The sequence below is a fragment of the Montipora foliosa genome, chromosome 6 (genome assembly GCF_036669935.1).
Source record: "Montipora foliosa isolate CH-2021 chromosome 6, ASM3666993v2, whole genome shotgun sequence".
Taxonomy (NCBI): domain Eukaryota; kingdom Metazoa; phylum Cnidaria; class Anthozoa; order Scleractinia; family Acroporidae; genus Montipora; species Montipora foliosa.
In genome coordinates this window covers 32,784,160-32,799,518 of record NC_090874.1, presented here as the reverse complement: position 1 = coordinate 32,799,518, position 15,359 = coordinate 32,784,160, and the positions used below count along the sequence as shown (strand labels likewise).

The 15,359-nt window shown below is 39.9% G+C and overlaps 1 protein-coding gene and 1 pseudogene across 1 annotated transcript; both read left to right on the top strand.

Moving 5' to 3' along the window:
* The first annotated feature begins 419 nt into the window (after positions 1 to 419).
* LOC138005424 (uncharacterized) lies at positions 420 to 2,038 on the top strand (annotated as a pseudogene).
* A 10,220-nt stretch (positions 2,039 to 12,258) lies between these two features.
* Positions 12,259 to 13,491, top strand: LOC138005423 (uncharacterized). The gene has a single exon (XM_068851654.1). It carries the CDS (start codon positions 12,259 to 12,261, stop codon positions 13,489 to 13,491), a length of 1,233 nt encoding a protein of 410 aa, XP_068707755.1.
* Positions 13,492 to 15,359: the final 1,868 nt, after the last annotated feature.

Sequence of the window (15,359 nt, the reverse complement as noted above, 5' to 3'; positions counted from 1 at the left end):
GACCAGCTGTGGTGAGTGATAACAGTTATATGGGTACCACTCCTTGACAATTACACCCATTAGAAATATTTCCTTAGTAGCAGGATGAAAATGCAATCATGCAGGGAACAAAGTAATAACGCGTGTGCATTCACTTATGTTGATATACATTGTAATTGAATTACCAACCAGAGGTTTACATTTTTACTAGATCAAAGATCACAAAGTATATATATATATCACTTTTACGCAAATGTGCCAAACGAATTGATATTATCAATTTAATTTAGATTTTGCCCTTCTTCCTACAAAAAATGTTTTAGGTAACATCTGATACCAAAAACAGAGAAACCACCACAGTTGACCCTCAGCAAGTACAAAAGCTGTCTCAAATATATCAGCTTAAGCCCGATGACAAGCTTTATAGTTACCGCAAAGCCATGAATGACGCCACCTTCACTCTTGCCATGCACGACCCCTCCCTGCGATGTGATAAACTAGAACTGCAGAGGCAGGCACGGCTGAAACTGAACAAGGAAGGATCCAAAGCATTTGGACCATCTCGTGACACACCGTTAAGAGAGCATGTTAGCCAAGATATTAGAAACAGGAGAGTTTCACAGCTGCAAGAGGATTTAAAGGAGGGTGACTTGCAGTTAAGCTATGCCCTAAAACAAAGAGAAAAATGCGCTAATGCGAATAACTACAGTAAGGCCCTTGATGTTTCAAAAGAAATGGATGACCTAAGAACAAAGAAAAGGAAGTATCAAGAAGAGCTGACCTTGCTCCAAAGAAAACAGGCTGTGAGTAAGCCTGTAAAGAAGTGCAAGGACAAGAAAGCAGCAAAAGGTTCAGGAGAAGGCGCTATCAATCAATTTCTGCACAAGAAGTCATCTTCACGAGTTGACCAGACAGCTGACAAATCTGCTAGTACATCTAGTAGCGAAGTACAGTCTGAGACATTCATCAAGGAATCAGCTCAATTTTTAGATCTACTGTCATCGATGGGCTTACACCAGCATATTGACTTTCCTACTCATACCTCTGGGAACACTTTGGATTTGATGATATCCAGGACTTTGAATTCTGATCTTATACAAGATGTCCGACCTGGTACCTATTTTTCTGACCACTGTTTAGCACTTTTCACTATAAATATTTCGGTACCTCAACTGTCGAGAAAAAAGGTATCTTTTAGGAAAACGAAGGCTATTGACATAACAGCATTTATGGAGGATTCATCTGCTTCAAGATTGTGCCAGGACCCACCACCTCAGCCTGTGAAACTGGTAGACTGTTCTAACACCACGCTTGCTAGATTACTCGATCGTCATGCGCCGCTAAAAACCAAAACTGTCACAGTTAGACCGCAAGTACCTTGGTACTCGGAGGAAATCCGTGAGGTTAAGACAGCGCGCAGATGTGCCGAAAGGAAATGGAGAACTACCAGGTCTGTTGCTGATCTTGTTTCATTCAAACTACACAAAAACCATGTCACACATTTGCTGAAAGAAGCAAAATCAGCTTTTCTCACCGATTTTATCAGCCAGAATTCTGAAAACCAAGGCAAGTTATTTCGTGCTGTGAAAAACCTTCTAGAGGAAACAAAATCGTTATGCTTCTCAGACTATACGGACAAATAAGCACTTGCAAATGACATTGGGAAGTATTTTGTGCAAAAATCAGCCAATTGCACGAAGAGCTTGACCAAGGTTATATTCCGAATGATCAGAGTTATGTCCTGGATGACAGTGATGTAAATAGTGACTCTACAATTCCTCCGACTCGCATTGAAGCCTTTGAGCTTTTAGCCGAGGACGAGGTGCATGTGCTCATTGCAAACTCTAGATCAACTTTCTGTTGCCTCGATCCCATACCCACGCACTTACTGAAGTCCTGTAGTGAATCACTTATTTCGGTGATCACCAACATAATTAACAGCTCGTTGGAGTTGGGAATTTTTCCTGACTGCTGGAAAGAGGCCGTTAAGCCGTTTAGTAACGCGTTTTGTTGTCTGGGCTGCAACCTCTTTTTTCACACGACCATCGCAGCTCTCTAGCTCAAATTTAACTGATCGACTTCTAAGCTGGGCTGTAGTGTCATTCAGGAGTCGGACATTCAATGAAACTGGCTCACCTTCCAACCCTAGGCAATCTGCAACATCCTCATTTACATAAGTTCTAGTACTTCCATCATCCAGCAAAGCATTAATGCGCATTGACTTACTTCCATTCTTCAGAATGACTGGGAAAGTCCTCAATGGGAGATATTCTGTGCTTTTAGAGAGCGAAGCCACAAATGTTTCTGCTCCAGGCTCCCCTTCCATGGAATTACTTGTGAGGGCGGAACTGTCGTTACGGACTATTTCAGATTTTGGTACTTCCATGGTGTTCTGATTTTTTGAGACGCCCATGGCAACTCTCTTGTGAGCTTGGTTGTGTAGCAAGTGATGGGGGTTGGAACGACATCCATCAATTGAACAAGACCTGCTTCTCCTGCAGGTTGTACTTCTATGATAGCTTGATATGCAGCAGAAACAAACATGTAATTCTCTTGCTTTGTCCCACCTTTTTTCCACTGGTAAGGCTTTAAATTGGCTACACTGCCACAGATCATGCTCCTTTGAGCAGAGCTTACATCTTTCAGGAACGTTTTTATTCTTAACTAACACTTGGGAGACTGCCAATGTACGGCCTCCAGAGAGGGCTCTTGTCTTCTGTTGTCCCAATCCTTTGACTGTCTCTAATGCAAGCATCCAGCTTTCAGCTTCATCATTGACAAAGTCATGCAAGTTTTTAACGTTGCCCTCCAAATGTTTCTCCCTTAACCAATCCCGGTACTTCACTATCGACTGCTCATTTAGCTTTCGGTGGAGTGAGACATACAGTGAACCTGCCCTTTATTCACCCTCTTGTCCAGCATCACATAACTTCACAATGAGTGTATCTAATAACTCTGCAAAATGTTCAAGGTCATTTGCATTTCCCTCACGTACTCCACGAAACTTGTCCAGTTCTTCTAGCCTCATTGTGAGTTCTCTTCTCTTTCCGCCATACTTTCGCACTAGTCTTGCTATAGCTACATCATATGCAGCAGCAGAATAACCCAGATTTTGAATAGTGCACAGCGCCTCTCCCTCAAGACAACTGTACAATCTCAGCAGTTTTTGCTCGGGTGTTACCTTGTTGTGTCTCCCTATTATCTGATAGAACCCAGCATACCATGCCTCAAATGATCGCTTCTCTCCCTTGAACTTTGGTATTGTAATCTTGTTAGACCTTTGAATGGATCTGCATCATTTAAACCTGAACTTGTTTGACGGGCTCCTTGTTCTGCACTCACCAACGTTAAAGGAACAGGCTCGATATTGGCAGCAGTGGATACCTTTGGAGTTGAACTCTTGAATTCTTCCGAGCTTCTCCCTTGAGCAAAGGCTGGCTGTGTTTTTCTGTCGATGTTTGGGATCATCCCTCCAGATTGTTTAGGTAAGGGCTCTGTTTGACTCAACTGAATTAACATTTCAGGGGAATAACCCTTAGTAGTTGTGAGCTTCTGGTAAATATCCTTCTGTTGTTGTCCAATATCTGCTATGGAATTCTCGAACTGTGAAATCAATTTTTCTATTTGTTGATCCAAACCAGTTTGAGAGGGCTTTTTTTCTTTCGAGATCCTCGGTTCATCCTCATAGTGACGTGCATGCTGACGTGCTTGTACATTTCGAAGGACTTCCTCATATTCAATGACCAATTGAGTTGTTTCCTGAACAAGAGAACTCACTTGAGTAAATTCACCTTGCAATCTTGCTTGTTTATCAACTTCTTTGTACACTTCCCACTGTTCATGTAGATCATTACAAATTTCTCTTAACTCCTGGAACGCATCTAACATCTTGTTGTATAACAGCTTCACTTTCTTTTCGTCAATACTTTTGTCCTCAATTCCACTGATGAGTTCATCTCTCATGTCGTAAATAAAACTCCGCAACTTGTTCTTCTGATATCGTAAGCCACTCATCTTGTTGAACCTCGCTCTGCTACCAATGTTTAGCAGAGTTTTATTGGATCTCGTGGAAGCGTTGAACCTTACACTTGAACTTGATCTGGATTAAATTGAACTTGATCTGAACTGAACGAATTTCCGGAACTACTAAAATCTCCAACAACAAATACTAACAACAAATGCTAACAACAACGGTTCTTAAATAGGTTTTAACTATGTGGTCTAGAATATTCTTTGTGTCTATTTTAAGCAAATTAATCATGGCATTACTAATACATATTTTCATATTTAGTGAAATCAGCATTATATTTCTTTAAAGTCGGTGTCACAGCTGCAATCTTTAGGACATCAGGCATAACTCCAGTAGATAAAGATGTATTCACTATGTTAGTCAACATGGGTGTTAGTAAATTGAAACATTCCTTCATTACCACTGCAGGCAGAGGATCAAGTACACAGGATTTATTGATAGATCTCAATGCAAGTCCCTTGATGTTATCATAACTGACATTAATAAAGTGTGAGAACACAGAGTTGCATTCCACGTGGTTACCAAGAGTCACATCATTAGCATCATTACCTTGCGCAGAATTCTTGTCTATCAGTGTGGCATGGATGCGATCAATCTTGTCAATGAAATATTCAACAAATGAATTAGCTAGTGCATCACTACAAAAAGATGGATACCATGCAGTTGATTGCTTTTGTAGTAGTTTTTTTACTGTATTAAACAAAACCCGTTGATCAGTTGAGTTTTCAGTAATGATGGTAGTGTAGTAAGAGGATTTCAGCGACTTGATTAAATTATTTACAACACAGCACTGACGAGTATATTCTTGTCGATTAGCCTGCAGCCGGGTTCTTCGCCATTTTCTTTCTGGGCGTCGTCACTTACGCTTCTCTACAGATACCTCATTAGTGTACCATGGAGCAGCAGGCCCAATAGTAACAACTCGGCGCTTGACAGGAGCATGCTCGTCTATTACTGATCTTAATAAGGTGTCATAATGTTGAACTAGATGATCAAGATCGCCAGAAGGATCAATAACGAGAGGGCAGTCAGCAACATCACTAAGAAAAGACTCCATATCAAGAGACCGAAGGTTCCGATAGAAGATAACTTCCTTCCTAAACTGGGGCTTCCTTATGGAGACATCACACATTACAGCCGAATGATCAGAGATGTTAGGATCATAGACTTTGATATTATTGAGCATGTTATCATCAGACTTGTTTTAAGTAAGTCAAGAGTATGGCCATTGCAGTGAGTCCCAGCACAGACACGTTCAAGGTCAAAGGATTCCAAGATATCAGTAAAACGTTTGGCATTTACATCATTTTGACAATCCATATGCAAGTTAAAGTCACCAGTAATTAGGACTCGATCAGAAGACTCCACAGTTGCAGATTCAAGTAGATGTGAGAATTCCTCAAAGAATCGATTGCGAGAGGAATTATCAGGTGGACGATAGATGACTTAGATCCTGACAGTATATAGGCTCCATAGACAAACATCCATGATTTCAAATGTATCATAATCGACTGTTAATGAAGTGTTGATGTTCAGCACATCCTTAAATAACATACCAACACCACCTCCTCTTCCTTGTTTCCTGCGAACACGTACGAATCTATAACCAGTTGGACATAGTGTTCCACTCTCAACATCATCCATATTGTGTAGTCTCAGCCAAGTCTCTGTAAGAGCTAGAATATTTACATTAAAATCTACCACAAAATCCTTAACCTCCATTGTCTTATTACGCACAGAGTGTGTGTTCAATCCCAGTTCCCAAGACAAAGTAGTTTCAGATATTCTCTGCCACAAGATGTGTATGGAAATTTCCATGTACATCCCAGTTGCTTAGACGAAATAATTTCAGATATTCTTGGCCACAAGGTATCTATGGAAATTTCCATGTACACCCCAGTTGCCAAGACAAAGTAGTTTCAGACATTCTCTGCCACAAGATGTGTCTGGAAATTTCCATGTACATCCCTGTTGCCTAGATAAAATAGTTCCAGGTATTCTTTGCCACAAGGTGTCTAATAGATAGAAATTTCCATGTAAAATACACAATGAAAGAACGTGGGGAACTTGTTATGGAGGAAATGTTCTTAAATGTTAAGGTTTCCACTCAATACTTTTCTAGGTAATTTATAATTAACGAAACGAAATCTCGGCAAATGTTTCAAGGCAAATGCTAGACATTAAACATGTCTGAAAAAGTTTTAGGAATTATGTCTGCATGATCTTTGGTTCACCACTTAAAGAAAAAAGAATAAACAGCAAAGTTTCACTCCGCATCAGTGCCTGACGCTGATGATCTTGCATTGCTCAGTTTTGTGATCTCCATGTTGAATACACTGACTGGATCTTGTTTGTCGATGTTGGACAAGTAAAGCTCTATTTTATAAAAGCAATCCATGATGTAAGCAGAGCGTGGTGTCATTCTATGGTTAATTCACTTATGTACCTGAAAAAAATATTTCAATGGCTTTGGGAGTACTTATCAGCCCAAAATAGATTTAATTAGAGTGTCTGGTCCATAGAGTGGCTTCCATACAGTTTTTTCCAAAACTGGCCATAGATTTTTGCTTATTTTTTTACTATTTCACGAAGACAACACTCTCAACAACTCATTCAGAACAAAATAGCCATTCCTTGGTGGATTAAGCTTGGCGTCAATGAAAATCCGCTATTTATCAATGTGCCCGCACTACTGTGCGCCCAACTGATGCAAGAAACTATGCGCTGTATGGTTGTGCAATGCAAAACCAGGGAATCACCTACAGAAGAATTAGAGAGATGCATATCATTCTATTGACTACCTGAAGTTGTGGACTGGATCACTGTAAATTGTGCATTACTGTAATAACACGTTGAGGAAAATCAAAGACTGCAAGCAGGAGAAAAATAAGCAGGAATCCAAGTAGCTTGAGCCTGTGAACTGCCCAACTCAAGCAGCATCCCTCTGGGTTGTATGAAGACCTCTATGAAGTGTCTCATGAGATCTTGCTCTTTCTTGGCGACAAACCAATTTGTGGCACTCCTTGAAGTTGTGCCAGCAAAAAGGACTGCAATCTTTTCTACTGCATTTTGTGAGTCCAGTGCCAGCTGTTTAATAAGAAAAGTTTAATAAAGAACATTATCAGAGAGAAAACTTAGCTTAAGTCAGACTTAAGGTAGCTTAAGTCACTGACAATAATGTACAGGTGATTAAGTGGTCATCATTGTTGACTTCTCATCATTGCAAGGTTATAAATATGTTTGCTAAAGATGGGTCAAGAATCCTTGAAAAACAGCATAAATAATGAGAAAAATAATATTCTTGTTCTCATTAGTTCATTGGTTAATCATAGTCTATTACAGGGCTTCTGATAGGATGCAGAGAAAATTAAAGATAATGCGGAATTTTTGGCCATATTATGCGTAACCATGCATTGATTATGCGGAAATTACACAAATTTAAACAATTTATAGAACTAATAATTAGGCCCGTCCAATGGATTTACATGCTTAAGGTAAATCAGGACTCGAAATTGCGACCAATACAGTCGCATTTCCGACTGAATTTTTTCCCTTTGTGATATCTGGAGGAGTTGCCAATTTGCGACCAGCTTTCACCGTTAAAATAAAAGGGTAAGTAATCGGCACTATGCGGAAACTTTTGCTGAAATACATGAAGCGATACAAAAATATTTTGTTTCTCGTCATGAATTTTGTTTCATTTAGGAGATATGGGGCAAAAATGTGATGCGGTTGAACCACAATCTACTCCCTCGATCATTCACCATTTTCAGCGGTTTTTTACACATACGTATTACAGGCTCCTATTTTGTTTTGTATCCTTCTTTTACAAATGATGCATTTTAATTTCCTAATATATAGATTTAGCCAAGCCTAAAAGCGGAGCTCCCGGCTTGTTTACTTTTACTGGCTGTAGGATTAGTGAAAATAAAAAGCTTTGGAACTGTCCGCCTTTTGGTTTTCCTGGAAATTGCTTAATTATGTAACATTATATTCGCTGCCTAACTAGTGAATTCCACAGTTAATTTCACCTGAAAAACCGACTGATCGCATGAATCACGAAGGGACGAGTGTGATATCGGTTTTTCCAGCGAAATCTACTGTCGAATTCACCAGTTAGGCAATTAATTTTTCTTGAATCACAGGAGTTTTAAAAGAAAACAAGCAAATCCTCAGCAAGCGAACGGAAAAAAGCCATTTCAGAGTCGACTGTCAAACGCCAGTGAATAGGAATCACGCTAAAATTATAAATCACAGACGTACTATAGCTCGTGATGTGACAGAACGTCTTTGTCGGTTCCAGGTCAAAAAAGGAGCTTTATTGATGTAGTTCATTTATTCCACTTTATCTCTGGAAACGAGATCATTTACAATTCGATGTATTTCATTGAAACACGCCAGCTTGGCTTAGAACCAGAATCGGCTAGAAAGGACAAACTTCAAACAAGATCTCCAACAAATTACCTGTAAAAAACAAACTTCTGAAAACCCAAGCTGGTCATGTTTCTCCTTATACGTTTACGAGAACTCATTGCGATTACATTTTAAGAACATAAGTGCACAATTCTTGTCACTGTCGAGGCACATCGAAAAACAGTTAGGCAAGCTGAGTAAAAAAACTTCTTGTTCACACGCATTTTAAGGCCAAACAAACCAGCAACAGATCGATTATTTCTGTCCAAAAAAAAACCAGATGATTGTTATTCAATTCCAGTTAACAATAAAAGTTCGAGTTTCATTCCTGAACAAGGGAAAAAAAGACTAAACCACGTTTTAGAAATACGCACACTACAAAAAGAAGTTGCTTACTTTTAGTAACTAACTCTTTAAATAAGTAGTATGACTACCCTTGATTTAAGAATATGCTTCTTATTTTGAAACATAAATACTTATATTAAGGCATAGAACTTGATTTTAGGATGAAAATTCCAATTTAAGGTTGTTGTAGGAAAAGCGAACTTATTTTAAGGACATATCTCCCTATTGTAACTCTTGAATTAAGAAGGTGCTTCTTATTTGAAAAAATGGGTCCCTTAAGCTACAAATAGCTGGTTTAATTCAAGAGCCTTATTCTTAATTTGAGAATAGCAAACTTACATTACGGGACCTGCTAATATAAAGGCTAAACTTGATCGATTGAAGGTCACATCTGCTTGTAGAGCCTGTATTCATTTTTACAACCCTGAATTCCACATTTAATGTGAAAATGTTCTTTATTTTTATGCTGTAAATAGAAATGAGTGAGTAATTCACTTAACAAAAGGCAAATAAAAACGCCAGAAAACAGCCTACATTTCTAAAAAACGCGACAGCACGGCCTGCAGGATAAACAAGACGAGAAGACCTGGAGACGATAGATCATGTGACTCCTATATCACATTCCGTTGGTTTTCCCGCCAGAGTTGGCAAAGAGAAGGTGGTAATATTTTTCGGGCTGGTGTTCCTTTCTTTGTCTTAAAGGTAATTAGTTTTAATTTACTCCTTGAAAACATGAACAGTGGGCATTCAGAAGTTAATTCTGAGGACATGTCAAGTGTGAGCTCTAACGAAGAAAGCAGTGGTAACTATTTATATTTAGCACCTTCAGTCATATGTGACTAACATGACTAAAATATATACATTGTGTTGTTTGCAAGGTAATTCTTGATCACGGTTGTCTATTCTCTGTGATTGACATTGCAAGTACAAACATTTCACACAAACCTTTCATAGCAAGGACAAGTTGAGATGGGATGTAAAGTGGAAAACATAGTGCAGTGGATTACATAGTATAAAAGGCAGATTATCGCAAAGGAAATACAAAATAGCAGACCCCCCTTATTACTTTGTAGGAGAGGTTTTTAAACAAATTCAGTGTCAGTGAGTTTTTATTTTTATTTTGCCAATTGCTATCACTTTTCACTGGCAGGACTTGGAATGGAAGTGGATGATGCAGTCACCATTGAGAGAAACAAAAGCAAACTTAAAGCAGAGCTTGCAAAAGGAAAATGGAACACTAAAACTGTCTTGGAGCTCTTAAAATTGACCTTTGTTGAGCGTCGAAAAGAAATGTTGAAGAATGATGCATGAATTAGAGTCCGACGAGCATTGGATGAATATAGATGCTTAAGTCATCAAGTAGAGCTATGTCATTGATCCTTTTATCATTTGGGTTTATAGGTCGTTTTTTTGCATTTGAACACATATGTGCCTTGTGTATGCAAGCTCAAATTATCAGTTTGTGTTTTGGCCTTTGAATTAGCATTCTTAACTCTTGATAGTTCAAAACACAATATACACAATAAAACTCTCTTTCACTCACACATTTACAATTTTATAACAGTGGAATAAAGATACAAAAAAAGAAAACGTTTGAATTTGAGGGTGTATGCAGTAGGCTCAGGGGAAGGCAACACTTTTTTGTCACCCTTTGTCTTGGTGTGGCCCATAAAACAGGTTTTAGTGTCAGAACTTCTCGCTTACTTGAATGTTTTAGTAAGAGTTTTTTGCAGTGTCATTTGCTAGTACATCTTGAAAAAATACAACACGTTTACCTTTTTTGAAATATTTTCTCAGTACAATAAACTAGCAAGGTAGCAAGGTAAAAGAGGTGTTCCTATTCTGGAATTGGTATACTTAACTGGGGTCTGAAAGTACATAGAAACCAACCAAAAACTGAAATGAAATGTTGTAAAACAGACTTAAAATGTGTCTTTGAAATATTTTTGGTTCCTGGGTTGCTGTAATGCTCTGTTTCTGTTAAAATTTAACTAGAGAAATGTTCAGTTTTTGGAGGTATTTACTTCAATCATACCTGTTGATTTCAATTTACCTTTGTAAGGTTTAATTACCTCAAAGGGAGCGACAGGATTGAAATGTGTTAACGTTTTACAAATGTTGGTTTTCCTAATAATATGTATCAAACTTTTGCTCTTAATAATAATATGTATTCAACTTTTGCTCTTAAACCAAAGGAAATGTAATATTGTTCTTGAATTAAGGGAATTAATTTACTGTTTGACGAGTGTTGTTTGTATTTTTAGAGTTAATTAGTCTTGAATTCCTCAGTTTTAGATTGCACGACTTTCTCAGAAAATTAAAGAGCAAAGTTTTTTATCTTTTTTGATCTGTGCTTCCATCATTTTCCATGTATAATAAGTTGTTGTTACATATGTATTTCTTTAAATGGGGTTATTATAAGCCTGGAATAATAGCCATATTGAAGAAAGGCTTTTACTGTGATAAAACGTTGACAAACAAGGTCTCGAAGGAAGAGTTTTGGTATCTTACAACAAGCGTATCAAATTGTTATGTTTTAAGGAAGATGGCTCCTTAAAGTTGAAGAGTTGGCTCTTGCTTTGTGGGAGGTGGTTCCTTAAAAAAGTAAGGGACAGTGTCTTGATTGAAGAGTGTTCATCCAAAAATAGGGATATCAGAATGTTTTGATTTAAGAGATATGGCCCCTTAATAGTTGAACAACAAGTTCTTGATTTTAGATTGCATTTTCTTAATATAAGGATTTTAGTGTACCTTGTTTTAAGAAAAACAGGTACTTATATTATTAACAAATAGTCCCTTAATTCAAGACAGCAGTTTCTTAAAATAAGGTTGTCTAGTTTACCCTGTTTTAAGGAAGGTGGTCCTTACCTATCTGACGCAAATTTAGTAGTGTTTTCTCTTAAATTAAGTGACTTCTTTTTGTAGTGCATCCACTTGAAATAACTCGTCCCTAGAAGTAACACACGGTTTAGTGTCCAAGAAAAGAATTTGTGGAGTAACTTCTTCCACCAACTTTAAGCTATTACTGGTGTACCGTTTTGTCGTTCTCGTTCTCTTTCTCTCTTCTTTCGTTTCTGTTCTTCTGACATAGGCCATCCAGGCATCTTGCAACCTTAGTAGATTCGAAATGAAAATAATCTTAAGACATACCAAAAACTGCAATTCAGAGCAAAAAGCAGCCCTAAACAAATTAAAAATAAACACTCAGCTTTAAGGTTATATCCCTCCAATGCTTGACTTGAATAACTACAGCTCTATTATGTTAAACCTGGATTGAAACTGCTATGTCACAACAGTTATTCAGCGGTGTTACCTTTTTACATGCGCACGCATGCCATGTGCCTTTTCAGCAGTATTTGAGAGATCGCCATGTTTAATAAAACTACTTGACTGTTGCGTTAGAGAACGATTCCATTCTCTGTCGTGAGACACAACAGATTGGCGACGAGGATTTTACACAGTGAGAAGAAACTAGTGAACATCATACGATAATGATGTCAATTGGAAAGATCGAAGCTTTCGACCAAACTACGGACAATTGGGATGCGTACGTAGAGCGAGTGGAACAGTATTTCATCGCTAACGAAATCAAGAAAGAAAAACACACAGTGGTGATACTTAGCCTTATGGGGAACAAAACATATATATTATTACGCAGTTTGTGTGCACCAGAAAAACCATCTTCCTTGACCTTCGACGCGATTGTTGCTACCCTACAACAACATCTGTGCCCCAAACCACTACTTATCGCAGAGAGGTTCCGTTTTCACAAACGCCATCAGCTCGAAGGTGAAACCGTAAGTGCCTACCTAGCTGAATTAAAGACACTCTCCCTTCACTGTGAATTCGGCACAAATTTAGATGACTCGCTGAGGGATAGAATGGTGTGCGGACTAAACAACGCACTTATCCAGAAGCGACTACTTTCCGAGCGTGATTTGACATTAACCAAGGCGACACAAATTGCCTTATCGATGGAAGCAGCGGCAAAAGACTCACTTGAGTTACAAGGGAAGAATGAGTCAGAAATACACAAACTGAGCAAGGAAAAAGGGAAAGTGGAGAATGCGAGAGATGAGGTATGGTCTAAACGACGTTGTTACCGATGTGGATCCAATTTACATTCATCAGAAGAGTGCCATTTTAAGAATGCGAACTGCCGTAAGTGCGGGAAAGTAGGACACATCCAACGAGTTTGCCGTTCAGGAAGGAATCAGCAGACCACCGATCGGGAAAAACCGAAGAAAGTGAACCAAAAATTACACTCTTTGGGGGTGGACAAAGAGCTGGATGATGACAGCTTAATAGGATCTTTAGAAGTCAATAACGTCAGACAGACAATCGATAATGTTATCTGGGTGGAACCAAAGGTGAATGGACAGAACCTAAAGATGGAGCTAGATACAGGTTCAGCGATATCCACACTACCCTTTCAGAAATACAAGGAATTGTTCCCAAAAACACCCCTCGTAAAGACAGAAGCCATTCTGAAGACATACTCAGGAGAAAGGCTTACACCCGAGGGCAAACTTGATGTTCGCGTGGAACACAACAACCAAGCCAAGGACTTGACATTGTATGTCGTAAACACGCACGGTCCCGCTCTGTTTGGGAGAGATTGGCTGCATCAAATCCAACTTGCCGGGAAGCTCATCTGTTCCATTGCACACATACAGCCGACACAGGAAACTCAGAAAAGATTAGAGAGGCTCCTTGAAGATTAAAAAAAAAAGTAAAGTCTCTGCTTACGAGCCAGAAGGCTCATCAGGCCGGCGCTTATCTCCGGTTTCTGTAGCATGAAGCGACTAGGAGCATTTATACTCCCCCCTGGATGGGATGCTAGTCCATCGCAGGGTTACCCCCAGCATTACGCCGGTACCCATTTATACACCTGGGTGGAGAGAGGCACCGTGAGAGTAAAGTGTCTTGCCCAAGAACACAACACAATGTCCCCGGCCAGGCCCCGAACCCAGACCACTCGATCCGGTGTCGAGCACACTAACCATGAGGCCACCGAAGATTACAGTGAAATAAGAACATGGTCTACGAGCAAACCGGGAAAAGTGCGAGTTCTTCCAAAAGAAAGTAACCTACTGTGGCCATGAAGTAGACAAGGATGGATTACACAAAACACAAGAGAAAGTTGATGCAGTTGTCAATGCCCCAAGGCCAGAGAATGTACAACAAGTTCGTTCATTTTTGGGACTAGTCAACTACTACCACAAGTTCCTGCCCAACCTAGCCACCACCTTAAACCCCTGAATCAGCTCTTAGAACAAGGTAAACAATGGAAGTGGACCACAGACTGTGAGGAAGCTTTCATAAAAGTGAAGGAGCTCATCGCGTCAGACATGGTCCTCACCCACTATGATCCCGGACGACCCTTAAGACTAGCCTGTGACGCATCACCAGTTGGCATTGGAGCTGTCTTGTCACACATTATGGATGACGGCTCCGAGAGACCCATCGCGTTTGCATCTCGCACCCTCAGTAAAACAGAGAAGAAATATTCTCAGATTGATAAGGAAGCATTGGCACTAGTGTGGGGAGTTAAGAAGTTCCACCTATACCTCTTTGGTCGCCATTTCACACTTGTAACGGACCATGAACCTCTGACTTCGATTTTCCATCCAAAGAAAGGGATACCAGCAATGACAGTTGCTCGCCTACAACGTTATGCGCTCTTCCTTGCAGGGTTTAACTACAGCATTGAATACAAGAACACCACCCAGCACGGAAATGCTGACGGGCTATCACGCCTACCTGTAACAAGGGACAATGAACGATGGACAGTGGACCCTGTGGAGGTTTTCCAAATGTCTCAGATAGACATCCTTCCAATCAGTGTGGGTGTGGGTATGATCCGCAACCCAAAGGGATCCGGTTTTATCACGTGTGTTAGAACATGCAAAGCAAGGGTGGCCAACAAAGTGCGAGGATGAGCTGGAACCATATTACAGAAGAAAAGATGAACTTACTGTCCAAGACAGCTGCCTGATGTGGGGAACACGCGTGATAACCCCGTCAAAGTACCAGGTTCAAGTATTGAATGAACTCCATAGTGGTCACCTTGGTGTTGTCAAGGTGAAAGCCTTGGCCAGAAGCTACGTGTGGTGGCCGGAGATGGATAAAGCAATTGAACAGATGACAAAAGAATGCACCGGCTGCCAACTCACCCAGAAAAACCCGGAAACCGCACCATTGCACTCGTGGGAATGGCCAGCTCGTCCCTGGCAACGGATACACGTTGATTTTGCTGGACCATTCTTAGGGGAAATGTTCCTCGTTGTTGTTGATGCACACTCCAAGTGGCCAGAAGTGGTAAAGATGAGTTCGACAACGGCCACGAAAACAGTTGAAGAATTGAGAAAGCTTTTTACTACCCACGGCTTACCAGAACAATTAGTCAGCGACAATGGGCCCCAATTCGTAGCCGAAGAATTTAGATCCTTCATGAGAAACAACGACATCAAACACATATGGTCAACGCCATACCACCCCGCTACGAATGGTTTGGCCGAGCGGTTCGTACAAACGTTCAAACAAGCTCTGCGGGCAGCAGCAACCGAAAGGAATCCACTCTCCTGGAAAC

Excerpts from the sequence above, each read along its gene's own strand:
- LOC138005423 (XM_068851654.1), top strand. The coding sequence starts at position 12,259 with ATGATGTCAATTGGAAAGATCGAAGCTTTCGACCAAACTACGGACAAT.